Source organism: Oncorhynchus tshawytscha, linkage group LG26, assembly GCF_018296145.1.
Source record: "Oncorhynchus tshawytscha isolate Ot180627B linkage group LG26, Otsh_v2.0, whole genome shotgun sequence".
NCBI classification, from domain to species: domain Eukaryota; kingdom Metazoa; phylum Chordata; class Actinopteri; order Salmoniformes; family Salmonidae; genus Oncorhynchus; species Oncorhynchus tshawytscha.
Window position 1 is genome coordinate 14,250,150 of NC_056454.1, and position 15,441 is coordinate 14,265,590.

The 15,441-nt window shown below is 40.7% G+C and overlaps 1 protein-coding gene across 2 annotated transcripts; it reads left to right on the plus strand.

Annotated features, from left to right (window-relative positions):
• Positions 1 to 5,832: 5,832 nt before the first annotated feature.
• Positions 5,833 to 14,947, plus strand: LOC112225217 (Bardet-Biedl syndrome 5 protein homolog). 2 transcript variants are annotated; one of them, XM_024388951.2, is made up of 11 exons: positions 5,833 to 6,017; positions 7,500 to 7,582; positions 7,736 to 7,801; positions 12,656 to 12,705; positions 12,797 to 12,924; positions 13,070 to 13,205; positions 13,305 to 13,400; positions 13,533 to 13,595; positions 13,906 to 14,040; positions 14,163 to 14,246; positions 14,481 to 14,947. In XM_024388951.2, exons 1-11 carry the CDS (start codon positions 5,956 to 5,958, stop codon positions 14,604 to 14,606), a joined length of 1,029 nt encoding a protein of 342 aa, XP_024244719.1. In that variant the 5' UTR covers positions 5,833 to 5,955; the 3' UTR covers positions 14,607 to 14,947. The 2 variants fall into 2 exon arrangements, with proteins under 2 accessions (XP_024244719.1, XP_024244721.1); XM_024388953.2 differs by lacking the exon at positions 13,533 to 13,595 and adding an exon at positions 13,633 to 13,695.
• Positions 14,948 to 15,441: the final 494 nt, after the last annotated feature.

Consider the following 15,441-nt stretch of genomic DNA (forward strand, 5'->3'; position numbering starts at 1 on the left):
GGGAGGAGGATTTCCTCCCTGTAACGCACAGCGTTGAGATTGCTTGCAATGACAACAAGCTTAGTCCGATGAGGCTGTGACACACCGCCCCAGACGTTGACGGACCCTCCACCTCCAAATCGATCCCGCTCCAGAGTACAAGCATCGGTGTAATGCTCATTCCTTCGACGATAAACGTGAATCTGACCATCACCCTGATGAGACAAAACCGCGACTCGTCAGTGAAGAGCACTTTTTGCCAGTCCTGTCTGGTCCAGCGACGGTGGGTTTGTGCCCATAGGCGACGTTGTTGCCAGTGATGTCTGGTGAGGACCTGCCTTACAACAGGCCTACAAGCCCTGTCCAGCCTCTCTCAGCCTATTGCGGACAGTCTGAGCACTGATGGAGGGATTGTGCTGTCCTGGTGTAACTCGGGCAGTTGTTGGTGCCATCTTGTACCTGTCCCACAAGTAAGATGTTTGGATGTACCGATCCTGTGCAGGTGTTGTTACACGTGGTCTGCCACTGCAAGGACGATCAGCTGTCCGTCCTGTCTCCCTGTAGAGCTGTTTTAGGCATCTCAAAGTATGGACATGGCAATTTATTGCCCTGGCCACATCTGCGGTTCTCATGCCTCCTTGCAGCATGCCTAAGGCACATTCACACAGATGAGCAGGGACCCTGGGCATCTTTCTTTTGGTGTTTTTCAGATTCAGTAGAACAGCGTTTTTAGTGTCCTACGTCTTAACGACCATTCCGCAGGTGCATGTTCATTAATTATTTATGGTTCATTGAACAAGCATGGGAAACAGTGTTTGAACCCTTTACAATGAAGATCTGTGAAGTTATTTGGGCTTTGACAAATTATCTTTGAAAGACAGGGTCCTGAAAAAGGGACGTTTCTTTTTTTGCTGAGTTTAGGCTACAAATTACATGTCTTTTGTTGGGGCCCATTCTAAATCTAAACAAATTTCACTCATATATTAGTAGGCTATATGTAAAGACGGGTGTGACTGGGAATATTATCAAGTGTCACACCCTGATCTGTTTCACTTGTTCCTGTGATTGTCTCCACCCCTTCCAAGTGTCGCTTATTTTCCTCAGTGAATTTATCCCTGTGTTTTCTGTCTCTCTGTGCCAGTTCGTCTTGGATGTTTCCAAGTCAACCAGTGTTTTACCCATTCTCGTGCTTTTTGCATTCTCCTTTTCTAGTCCTCCTGGTTTTGGCCCTTGCCTATTTCTGGACTTTGTACCCGCCTGCCTGACCATTCTGCCTGCCTTGACCACGAGCCTGTCTGCCACTCTGTACCTCCTGGACTCTGATCTGGTTTTGACCTTTTTGCCTGTCCACAACCATTCTCTTGCCTACCCCTTTGGATTATTAAACATTGTAAGACTCCAACCATCTGCCTGCCGAGTCTGCATTTGGGTCTCGCCTTGTGCCTTGATATCAACTGCTTGTCCAATTGGGAATGAGAGAAACAGAGCGAATGCCTTTTTTGTTACTTTTCAAATCATCAATATAGTCGCATCATGCAGCCACCATCATGCAGCCACCATAGGTTACAGAAGTCTACCTCTGTCAAAGTCCAGTGCTGCGCTCCCCATCCAACTTCTTACAAACCTACCAACATCCTCATGGACTCTGGTAAATGCTTTGTGTGTGTGTGTATTACTATCCTCCTGGGTAATGGAAATCCCCAAAAGTCTCCACAGGGATAGTAAAACAAGAGGGGAAAAATCACATGGAGACATTTCCCAGGTTTCCATGAGGACAAAGGCCAGGGTTACAATTAAGGTTAGAATTTAGGTTAGGGTGAGGGGTTACGGTTAGGGGTTAGTCTAAATAGGATTTTGAATGGAAATCAATTATTTTAGGTCACCACAAGGATAGTACAACGTGTGTGCGACCCAAGTCATAGACTGTTCTCTCTGCTACCGCACGGCAAGCAGTACCAGAGTGCCAAGTCTAGGTCCAAAAGGCGCCTTAACAGCTTCTACCCCCAAGCCATAAGACTGTTGAACAGTTAATCAAATGGCCACCGGACTATTTACATTGACACCCTCCCCCTTTGTTTTTACACTGCTGCTACTCGCTGTTTCTTATCTTTACCCCTACCTACATGTAAATATTACATCGACTAACCTTTACCCCTGCACATTGACTCGGTACCGGTACACCCTGTATTGGGGCAGCAGGTAGCCTAGTGGTTAGAGCGTTGTGCCGGTAAATAAGAATTTGATCTTAACAGACTTGCCTAGTTTAAAAATATATATATATACATATGGCCTTGTTATTTTATTGTGCTACTTTATATATCTTTTTTTACTTAAGTTTATTTAGTCAATATCTTCTTATCTCTATTTTCTTAAAACTACATTGATGGTTAAAGGCTTGTAAGTAAGAATTTCACAGTAAGGTTTACACCTGTTGTATTCGGGCACATGTACAATTTGAGAGTAATGCTGAGTAATGCTGCATTCTACTGGTGTGAATATGCACTGAAATAGTGGTTAGGAGGTTAGCCGTCTCCCTCTGACAACTTCTGGTGCTCTCAGTCAGTCATAGTTACGAAAAAAAACGACCGAAACGAGGAGGGACTAGCAGACCTTGCTGTAGTTCCAAACCAGATTCTGCAGTTCGTGCGGTATATTGAAGGACCAGTTCTGTACTGAAGAGATCAGCATTTCATATTCCTTCTATATTTTGTGATTGACATTGCTCCACAAGTTGTACAGTCATCAGTTTTACCATTGTCAAAACAAATGTGTATTTCTAGTTTGTAATGGAAGGAAATCATTCAAACCTTCAGCGGTGCATTTCAGAGAACAGAAATGAGGTACCATTGACAGTATATTTTAGATGGTGAAATCACAACCATTGACTGTATATTTTAGAGGGTGAAATCACAACCATTGACAGTATATTTTAGATTGTGAAATCACAACCATTGTCAGTATATTTTAGAGAATGAAATCACAACCATTGACAGTATATTTTAGAATGTGAAATCACAACCATTGACAGGATATTTTAGAGGGTGAAATCACAACCATTGACAGTATATTTGAGAGGGTAAAATCACAACCATTGACAGTGGATTTGAGAGGGTAAAATCACAACCATTGACAGTGGATTTGACAGGGTAAAAACACAACCATTGACAGTGTATTTGAGGGGGTAAAATCACAACCATTGACAGTATATTTGAGGGGGTAAAATCGCAAAAATTGACAGCGGTTTTGACTAGGTAAAAACACAACCATTGACAGTGTGTATGACAGGGTCAAATCACAATCATTGACACTGTTGACTAATCACTGCTATTATGTTGTGCCTTCTTCTGAAAGAAACTATATGCACATTCAAAATGGTAAATTTATTCAAACATCAAAAAAACAAATCTACCGTGGGTGAGTCTAAACCTCTATCACACACACACACACACACACACACACACACACACACACACACACACACACACACACACACACACACACACACACACACACACACACACACACACACACACACACACACACACACACACACACACACACACACACAGACCTCTGATTGGCAGATCTGCATAGGAGTGGTGTTATCAAAGTGGATGTGTGGGTACAGTCTCTCAGTAAACATGCTCAAAAGTGTTGATTTGTGTATGATTTGTGTATGATTTCTTCTGAAAGAAACTATATGCACATTCAAAATGGTAAATTTATTCAAACATCAAAAAAACAAATCTACCGTGGGTGAGTCTAAACCTCTATCACACACACACACACACACACACACACACACACACACACACACACACACACACACACACACACACACACACACACACACACACACACACACACACACACACACACACACAAGACCTCTGATTGGCAGATCTGCATAGGAGTGGTGTTATCAAAGTGGATGTGTGGGTACAGTCTCTCAGTAAACATGCTCAAAAGTGTTGATTTGTGTATGAGGATTCTGTGTTATGCACTATAGCCCGTTACCATACATGTGATTGAATATTATCTGCTGTTGGCTTGTGTGGATGTATGTATGTGTTATGCAACATAGCTGACTTGAAACATGGTTAACAGTTTCCGGGCCATGGGCCTTTCTCATGATGGAAAAATACAGAACAACATGAAGACAGGAACTGTGCAATGAGTTGGGGGGGCACATTCAGAACGTAGTGTTGCGAGCACAAACAGTCTTTTGTTAGATAACAGGAGCCAGGTGCGAGATAACGGTATCGAGCATGAGCACATAGATATTCTTCACAGCAACAGTTACATCTATCAACTGAAGCGCTTAGGGGGCTGGGACCAGCCTCTGCGCCAACAATCAACGGTAGCTGGGTGAGTCTAAACCACGCCCAGTCTCTACTCTGACAGGCCGGCTCAGAAGCAGGAACTACTTCTGTCATCAGGGTACATTATAATATCTTTGTCAGGAACAAGTCAGTTCTCTGTTTGCACTGCGAGGTGGGACAGAGAGCCCGTATATACGAAAATTGCATTTACCACTTATTGCTTAGCTAATAAAATACATAGTATACAATCGGTGACTCAGTGTCATATTTATCCTGATACCAGATTCGAATTGACGCAACTCTAACATGTGTCATGTCTTCAGAGTCCCAGAAGGACACCTCGCCTTGTCAAGCTGCAGTCTGATTCTCTGGGGTCTCCTCTGCAGAGTGAGAATGTTACCACTTCCATCTGAATACTCACCACTTCATAGCAGTATAGTCCAGACTCCATTGTTTGGTAATAAACTCAGCTCATTATTTCTTTCTATGGCCTCAGTAACCACACCTATAGAGCAGAGAGGATGGTCTCCCACATCCACCTCTCAGTTTATTTTCCTGAGCTGATCCTCTCAGAGCCCAGTACCTGGTAATATTTGAAAAAATAGTAATATCTCCGATGTACACTTTGTTGGACAATCTCTCAGTGAATTCAATGGATGAATGAACACTTTCTTGGTCCACTAGTAACGTTCTTTGTACATCATATGTATATGCGCTTATAAATCAGTTATGTATTGGAGGGTAAACGCAGGTGAATACAGTTTTTGCCATTTGCATTTCTTGCCTCCTGTCATCTTGATCATTGCTAAGCATTTACCCACCTATTCATTGATCACTGCTCAGCATTTACCCACGATGTACGCTGTGTGTAGCGGTTATGACATGCTTTGGTTTGAAACATTTTTTTTGCCTGGTCACATACAGCTGATGTGTTTTTCATTGAAGTCCACAAACGAAGGGAAAAGGTGAAAGGAGAAGAGTGCATAGAGGCTAGAATGAATACAGCGTGGCTGTTATGAAAGTGAACTGTGTTTATGCGTGATCAGGGGTGTATTCATTCCACCGATCCTGTTGAAAAATGTTTCTTAAACGGAAGCAAATGAAACGGGGATAAAAAAATAGATACGATTTGAGTATCATGTAGTAGCCTAAACCTATCGATGTTACATTGAACTGGGTGAATGGAGTATGAATGACAGTCATCCTACATGCTGTACTAGAAATGTGTCCTCCCTCATCATAAACGGCACTGATTGCCACTGGTATACAACTATGCATTTTTCTGACAAAGTATTTTGGAAAACGAGTTATTCTAACATTGAATGTGGTGTTTGTTTCTTTATTTCTTTAGTAATTCACTGTCAGATGAACAGGTAATGTTGCCAGAATTAGCATTCTGTGTTTGTAGTGTGTTTGTAGTGCTGAAGACACACGTTGACCTTGAACACCATTATTATAAGCAAGGTGAACTCTCTACTAAGAAGAAACGCGGTTTGCTTTTCTATTATGTCCCTTGTGCTTACCGTAGTAATGTTGCCAGGGCAACAGCGAATGGGAACGAGGAAGACGCGTAATCTTTGGCTGGCCATCTTGTCTGGAGAAGATTAGTAATAATGATTTAAATACATTAGCTACCTGTTGTTGTTCTAATATCATGGCGTCTATGTTGGATGTTCTCTGGGAGGATAGAGATGTTAGATTCGATATAACCGCACAGTAAGTTATTTAATTGCTCACCTACAATGCTAAGTTAGCATAAAGATATGCAGCAGCAGAGTGCAAAGCAAAGGGGGACCTAGCCGTAGCCGTTTGGTAGCTGGCTAGATATCTGCTTTTCAACGCTGTTGTATTTACATACACTAGCGTTTATTCCTATTGTATTGGCCTGCACAAAAATAGTTCACGGGAAGCCTGAAGTTAAATGAAATGTACATTTACTGTGCCTGTGGGCAGGACAGTTAGTTATGATGACGGGGGGATTTGAGACAAAATATTACAAGGAAATTCTTATCATATAGGAAGAGGCGAAGCAAGAGTTTTTACTCGCCCCAAAATCTATCCAGAAAAATAAGTCCACGAAGTGAGGAATTTGTGTATGGGAGGTCATTGAGAGACTGTCGAATTTGGTCAACAAAAATGTAATTGCTAATTTGCTACATAAGGCTTATTTGATCATTTATACTTTCATAATGGTTACGTTGTTAGGAATGGACTGATATAAGTGGGTGCACGTGCCATTTCGGCAAATTACCACTAAATGATTTTATATTGGAGTTGTGCCTGTCGTCATAAGTTAGAAGATAGAGGACTCCTCGTGGATATAACCCGTTTTAGCATGGACATTGCTATTGAGGGCTTCCACCATTTTAAAATAATGAACTGGGTGGGGATTCCTTAGTTGGAAGCAATCAGCCAATGAGGAAGAAGAAAATGGAGATACAAAGATGAGTCCTCTTATCAATATTTATGGCCTGTTGTTCACACGTGTATCTGCTCTCTCATTGACTTCAATGGTCCCACCTGATCTCGCCTCTTCCTGCCTGGCTTCCATCATTGAGGACATGCATTTCCATTGTTAGAGCAGTCATGCTAATATCTTAATATAATAGAGGGTCTTTAGTATTATTAAACATACTCCCCAAATGTGTTGTAGACCCACTCCCTCTCTGCTTACCTCATGTCAAAATAAAAGTCCCCCACAAATTATTCCTTTTTTTGTCCACATGGGGGCGGCAGGTAGCCTAGTGGTTGCTAGATCAAATCCCTGAGCCGACAAGGTAAAAATGTGTTGTTCTGCCCCTGAACAAGGCAGTTAACCCACTGTTCCTAGGCTGTCATTGTAAATAACTATTTGTTCTTAACTGACTTAAATAAAAATTGCAGAAATAACTTTTATTTTGATGAGGGAAGTGGATCTATAACGTTTGGGAAGTCTGTTTAAAAATACGTTCCTTTAGATATTTTGTCTCTAATTACCCTCGTCATAATTACCAACCGTCCTGCCCACTGGCACAATAAGTTGAAATTGAATGTTATTTAACTTCTGGCTTCCCGCTGACTGTTTTTGTGCAGCCAAATACAATGGGAGCAACGCTAGTATATGTAAATACACTCACGTTACTAAAAGCAGCTACTGGCTAGAATTAATCTGGCTTACATAGGAAAACACTGACTAGCTACAACTGTTTTTATTTACAGGCAAATGAAAACGCGACCTGGCGAGGTCTTGATAGACTGCCTTGATTCCATTGAAGACACCAAAGGAAACAATGGGGATCGAGGTAAAGTAAATGTAGCATGTCTATCCCACTACTGACTCCAATGTAGCAATTGAGGGGGAGAAGTAAACAGCCAGATAATGTGGGACTTGAACCAGCAACCATGTGGTTATGGGCGTTTGCACTAATTATACAATGCTTACTCCTTACTTGCAGGGAGGCTCCTGGTAACAAATCTGAGGATCATCTGGCATTCTTTGGCTCTGCCAAGAGTCAATTTGTGTGAGTACACCTAGACCTAGCTAGCTATGTACATGTATTTATCTTTCCTTGACATGGCTAGAGGAGCAACCACACTGCAAAAGGAAAACATTAATTATTCTCATCTCAATTCATTTAGCCTGCTTTTGGATTATGATGGTACTACAGGGCCACAAAGATTCTGTGCCTTTTGAGAAGTATAACTTGGTAATCTCAAGAAGTTTTAAATACAATTACTTTAGGAAGTGCCAAATAAAGTAACAGGTTTGACCATAGAGGATTTATTCTTAAATGAGACATAAATCCCCTTCTGACAGGGGGAATGGAAGCTTGTTGGGTGCAACGGAGTGGCAATTTAATGCAACCTTAACAAAACATGTTTTATTGTTAAAACATTTCTAGCCTGTCTATCTATGGGTAACAGGGTTGACGTGCTATGCCCGACCCACTCATATTCCACCAGAAAATAGACAAAAAGAGTAGAACCAGCTAACCTTCTTTTACAATATGATTTAACTATTACAGTTGAAGTCGGAAGTTTACATTTAAAAACATAAAAATGATTTCACCTTTATTTAACCAGGTAGGCTAGTTGAGAACAAGTTCTCATTTACAACTGCGACCTGGCCTAGATAAAGCAAAACAGTGCGACATAAACAACAACGCAGAGTTACACATAGTATAAACAAGCGTACAGTCAATAACACAATAGAATATATATATATATATATATATATATATATATATATATATATATATATATGTGTGTTTTAAAGTCTATATACAGTGTGTGCAAATGGAGGAGGTAAGGCAATAAATAGGCCATAATAGCGAAGTAATTACAATTTAGCAAATTAACACTGGGGTGATAAATGTGCAGATGATGATGTGCAAGTAGAAATACTGGTGTGCAAAAGAGCAGAAAAGTAAATAAAAACAATATGGGGATGAGGTAGGTAGATTAGAGGGGTATTTACAGATGGGCTATCTATAGCTGCAGCGATTGGTTAGCTGCTCAGATAGCTGATGTTTAAAGTTAGTGAGGGAAATATAAGGCTTCAGCGATTTTTGCCATTCGTTCCAGTCATTGGCAGCAGAGAACTGGAAGGAAAGGCGACCAAAGGAGTTGTTGGCTTTGGGGATGACCAGTGAGATATACCTGCTGGAGCGCGTGCTACGGGTGGGTATGGTTATCGTGATCAGTGAGATGAGATAAGGCGGAGCTTTACCTAGCAAAGACTTATAGATGACGTGGAGCCAGTGGGTCTGGTGACTAATACGTAGCAAGGGCCAGCCAGCTAGAGCATACAGGTCGCAGTGGTGGGTGGTATATGGGGCTTTGGTGACAAAACAGATGGCACTGTGATAGACTGCATCCAGTTTGCTGAGTAGAGTGTTGGAGGCTATTTTGTAAATGACATTGCCGAAATCGAGGATCGGTAGGATAGTCCGTTTTACTCGGGTATGTTTGGCGGCGTGGGTGAAGTAGGCTTTGTTGCTAAATAGAAAGCTGATTCTAGATTTAATTTTGGATTGGAGATGTTTAATGTGAGTCTGGAAGGAGAGTTTACAGTCTAGCCAGACACCTAGGTATTTGAACCGTCCAGAGTAGTGATGCTAGTTGGGCGGGCGGGTGCGGGCAGCGAACGGTTGAAAAGTATGCATTTAGTTTTGCTAGCGTTTAAGAGCAGTTGGAGGCCATGGAAGGAGTGTTGTATGGCATTGAAGCTCGTTTGGAGGTTTGTTAACACAGTGTCCAAAGAAGGGCCAGATGTATTCAGAATGGTGTCGTCTGCGTAGAGGTGTATCAGGGAATCACTCGCAGCAAGAGCGACATCGTTGATATATACAGAAAAAAGAGTGGGCCCGAGAATTTAACCCTGTGGTACCCCCATAGAGACTGCCAGAGGTCCGGACAACAGGCCCTCCGATTTGACACACTGAACTCTTGTCTGAGAAGTAACCATGGCTGTTGAGTCTGCTGATAAGAATACGGTGATTGACAGAGTCGAAAGCCTTGGCCAGGTCGATGTCCTGTGCAGCCATCTTCAATCTTTTATCGATGGCGGTTATGATATCATTTAGTACCTTGAGTGTGGCTGAGGTGCATCTGTGACCAGCTCGGAAACCGGATTGCACAGCGGAGAAGATACGGTGGGATTTGAAATGGTCAGTGATCTGTTTGTTAACTTGGCTTTCGAAGACTTTAGAAAGGCAGGGAAGGATGGATATAGGTCTACAGTGTCACCCCCTTTGAAGAGGGGGATGACCGTGGCAGCTTTCCAATCTTTGGGGATCTCAGACGATACGAAAGAGAGGTTGAACAGACTGATAATAGGAGTTGCAACAATGGCGGCGGATCATTTTAGAAAGAGAGGGTCTAGATTGTCTAACTCAGCTGATTTGTACTGGTCCAGGTTTTGCAGCTCTTTCAGAATATCTGCTATCTGGATTTGGGTGAAGGAGAAGCTGGGGAGGCTCGGGCAAGTAGCTGCGGGGGGTGCAGAGCTGTTGTTGGCCGGGGTTGGGGTAGCCAGGAGGAAAGCATGGCCAGCCGTAGAGAAATGCTTATTGAAATTCTCGATTATCGTGGATTTATCGGTGTTGACAGTGTTACTTAGCCTCAGTGCAGTGGGCAGCTGGGAGGAGTTGCTCTTGTTCTCCATGGACTTTACGATGTCCCAAAACTTTTTGGAGTTAGAGCTACAGGATGCAAATTTCTGTTTGATAAAGCTAACCTTTGGCTTTCCTGACTGACATACACTTAGGTTGGAGTCATTAAAACTCGCTTTTCAACTACTCCACAAATTTCTTGTTAACAAACTATAGTTTTGGCAAGTCGGTTAGGACATCTACTTTGTGCATGACACAAGTAATTTTTCCAACAATTGTTTACACAGATTATTTCACTTATAATTCACTGTATCACAATTCCAGTGGGTCAGAAGTTTACATACACTAAATTGACTGTGCCTTTAAACACCTTGGAAAATGACAGAAAATGATGTCATAGCTTTAGAAGCTTCTGATAGGCTAATTGACAGAATTTGAGTCAATTGGAGGTGTGCCTGTGGATGTATTTCAAGGCCTACCTTCAAACTCAGTGCCTATTTGCTTGACATCATGGGAAAATCAAAAGAAATCAGCCAAGACCATAGAAAACAAATTTGTAGACCTTCACAAGTCTCATTCATCTGTGGGAGCAATTTCCAAACACCTGAAGGTACCACATTCATCTGTACAAACAATACTACGCAAGTATAAACACCATGGGACCACGCAGCTGTCATACTGCTCAGGAAGGAGATGTGTTCTGTCTCCTAGAGATGAACGTACTTTGGTGCGAAAAGTGCAAATCAATCCCAGAACAACAGCAAAGGTCCTTGTGAAGATGCTGGAGGAAACAGGTACAAATGTATCTATATCCACAGTAAAACGAGTCCTATATTGACATAAACTAAAAGTCCGCTCAGCAAGGAAGAAGACACTGCTCCAAAACCACCATTAAAATAAAGCCAGACTACGGTTTGCAACTGCACTTGGGTTTGCATTTTTTGGAGAAATGTCCTCGGGTCTGATTAAACAAAAATAGAACTGTTTGGTCATAATGACCATCATTATGTTTGGAGGAAAAGGGAGATGCTTGCAAGCCGAAGAACACCATCCCAACCATGAAGCACAGGGGTGGCAGCATCATGTTGTGGGAGTGCTTTGCTGCAGGAGGGACTGGTGCACTTCACAAAATAGATGGCATCATGAGGCAGGAAAATATTTGGATATATTGAAGCAACATCTCAAGACATCAGTTAGGAAGTTAAAGCTTGGCAAATAGGTCTTCCAAATGGACAATGATCCCAAGCATACTTCCAAAGTTGTGTCAAAATGGCTTAAGGACAGCAATGTCAAGGTATTAGAGTGGCCATCACAAAGGCCTGACCTTAATCCTATAGATAATGTGTGGTCAGAACTGAAAAAGTGTGTGCGAGCAAGGAGGCCTACAAGCCTGACTCGGTTACACCAGCTCTGTCAGGACGTATGGGACAAAATTCACCCAATTTATTGTGGGAAGCTTGTGGAAGGCTACCCAAAACGTTTGACCCAAGTTTAACAATTTAAAGGCAATGCTACCAAATACTAATTGAGTGTATGTAAACTTCTGACCCACTGGGAATGTGACGAAAGAAATAAAAGCTGAAATAAATCATTATCTCTACTATTATTCTAACATTTCACATTATTAAAATAAAGTGGTGATCCTAACTGACATAAGACAGGGAATGTTTACTCGATTAAATTTCAGGAATTGTGAAAAACTGAGTTTAAATGTATTTGGCTAAGGTGTATGTAATCTTCCAACTTCAACTGTAGATGTCCAATGTTTTTTTAGGAAAAAATATTTAAGGAATAGTTTCACCATATTAAAACGAGAGTTCATGTCACATAGCAGGGTTGACCTTAATTAAAATGAGAGACCGATGTAAATTAATCACTTTAAATCAATAATAATCTTCAGAAATGACTATGTCAAGGCAACAAAAATAACTAGGGCATTACAGTGATGGTGAAAACTTTGAGAGATGTTGAGGTTAAGTGGGTTAAAATCTTCATAGAAGTCGCAGAGGGTGCACCGTGTGCAGAGGGATGTCAAAATGCAGAATTTTGGCACTTTAGCAAGTCTCAGATTTATTGAAATCTCCATATGGTCTATATTAAAGGGCACTTCATTTAATATAACAGGCTTCTAAAATTCTATATTGGTGCACAATTTCAACTTAAAATATCAAATCATAAAAGGCACTATTTTTGTGGAACAACCCAGCTGGTATGGTTTCTCTAAAAAAAAAATGAGTGACATTCATCTTCTTTGTTTCATAGCTGTTGGATACAATTCCATTATTAACATCACAACAAGGACAGCTAACTCTGTACGTATACTGTATTGGACTGTCTATCAATTTACTTTATGGGTAGATTTGCCTAGATGTCACCATTTATACTAAGACTGTTCTTTTTCAGAAATTGAGAGGCCAGACTGAAGCACTGTATATCTTGACAAAGTCTAACAATACAAGATTTGAGTTCATTTTCACCAATGTGGTTCCAGGGAGTCCAAGACTATTTACATCTGTCATTGCTGTTCACAGGTATTTATACATAGAAAACAAGAAATTACCCTTGTGGAAGTTGTTACACTTTTCCAGATTATGTTATGAGATAGGATTCAGTCAAGTCACTGCTGAGTTGAATTGAATGTCTCGTCAACTAATTGTCCATATCCCTCTGCTCCAGGGCTTATGAGACCTCTAAAATGTACCGTGACCTGAAGCTGAGAGGAGCTCTTATTCAAAATAAACAATTGAGGCTTTTGCCTCGAGAGGAAGTTTATGACAAAATCAACGGGGTGTGGAATTTATCCAGTGACCAGGTACACATCAACTAGCTAATCCTTCAGGAAGTATTTCAAATAAAAACGTGTTTCATGCTCTTTCAATAAAATGTTCTGTTCTGAATTGTATATTTGTAGGGTAATCTAGGGACCTTTTTCATCACCAATGTTCGGATCGTGTGGCATGCCAATATGAACGAGAGCTTCAACGTCAGCATTCCCTATCTTCAAATTGTAAGTGGCGTAAAACAAAAAGAAGTAATAAAACAAATCTGCTGTCATGTCCAGCCTAACAAATTGACAACGCCTTTTAGGGTATTGAAAGTGATCATCTATTTTCCTTATTGTCACCTCTCTTCCCCGTAGCGTTCCATCAGAATAAGAGACTCAAAGTTTGGCCTAGCTTTGGTGATAGAAAGCTCTCAGCAGGTAATTGTGATCATTATTGTCACTTTCTTTCCCAAAGAGTTCCATCAGAGTAAGAGACTCAAAGTTTGGTCTGGCTTTGGTGATAGAAAGCTTTCATCAGGTAATTGTGATCATTTGAGATGTATCCGATCTAGTATTTGACTTATTGTGTACTATAGAATTACATATAGAACTAGTCATTTAATAGGATATGTAGAATATCTGTGCTGTAGTATCAGCTTTAAAACATGACATAGAATACAGAGCGAAGAACTTGTCTCTTGCATGCCATTGACATACTCCTGAGTACATACGTCATCTTTGTTTGTAGACTGGAGGATATGTGCTTGGATTCAAGATCGACCCAATGGATAAGCTTCAAGATGCAGTTAAAGAGATCAACTCGCTGCACAAAGTCTACTCTGCCAACCCCATCTTTGGAGTGGACTATGAGATGGAGGAAAAGGTACTCCTATATTATACAAGTGACCACACATTGATGAAAATATCACAATTAATGCAGTTCGATGTGTAATGGCTTTGCCATGTTTCAACAAGAAGTATTCTCTCTCCCAACAATGATTCCAGCCTCAGCCACTGGAGGAGCTGACAGTGGACCAGCCCCCCGATGATGTGGAAATTGAGCCCGATGAGCAGACTGATGCTTTCACTGTGAGTGTGCTTATCCAAACTGTCAACTCCCTTTGGGAGTCTGATTTGTTTTCACAATCTGAAAATAGCAGGTTGTTAAAATCATGTTACACAACATACTGCAAACATGACTTTGGTGTTGTCTAGTGCTATCATGTTTATACAGACTGAGGTGTACTTTGTAAGATGGCTTAAACACTTAACCTCCTATTTAATGCCATTGTGATAACTGATTTCTATTTGTTTGCTTTTAAGGCTTACTTTGCTGATGGCAATAAGCAACAAGACCGGGAACCTATGTTTTCTGAGGAGCTGGGAATTGCAGTTGAAAAATTGAAGGAGGGGTTCACACTTCAAGGACTCTGGGAAGTCATGGGCTGAAGCATGAACACTGATAGGCGAGTTAGATTAACCTAGTTCCTGAAATCCTCCCTCTCAAATGGCACAATTGACACGACTGTTTTTTAGAACCATTTGTAAATGTACAATGTATTTTGTCAATTGAAAGGTCTTGATGTATATAATAAAGATGTAGACCTGGTCCGTGTATGAGTGACATGAATTTTAAGAATGATTTCTAAATAAAAAATAATTCTATATAACAGTGTAGTTTTGGTGTTAATGTTTATATGTACAATTTAAGTAGATATTGCAAATGTTAATCATTGAATTTTGAATTGTATTTTTTAGATTGAAGAAATAAAGTATTTCAGTATATTATACTTTTGGTCTAACCTTTCTTAGTTGTGACAATGTCTTCTTAAATGTGTTTTTGAAATTAGTAATTTTGTTCTGTGTACAATGATCTACAGGCTATTTACAAGTGTGCCAGAGGAGCTTTAGTATTTTACAAATGGTTCACGAGGACAGACTGTCCCTGTTGTAGCTGCAGCTGCTCATTAACCCTTCCTACGAGGACGGTCAGTCCCTTAGAAATTTACTCACATTTAAATATAAAACATGCTCAATGAGTCGCACACAAATGAATCACCAAAGATTTTCAGGACTAAAAGGGATCATATTAATTTCTATCAAAGATGTGATTACAGTGTCAGAGGACTTTAAAGTCCACTTCATCTTTATTTTCAGTTTTACATACTTTTAATGATACAATAACTGATTATACATCAAGGATTTGTCATAAGTGATAAACGGGCGAACCCTTATGATCTAGGATGTTCTTTCCTAAAACGTGACTGAATCTGAAGATTTCATC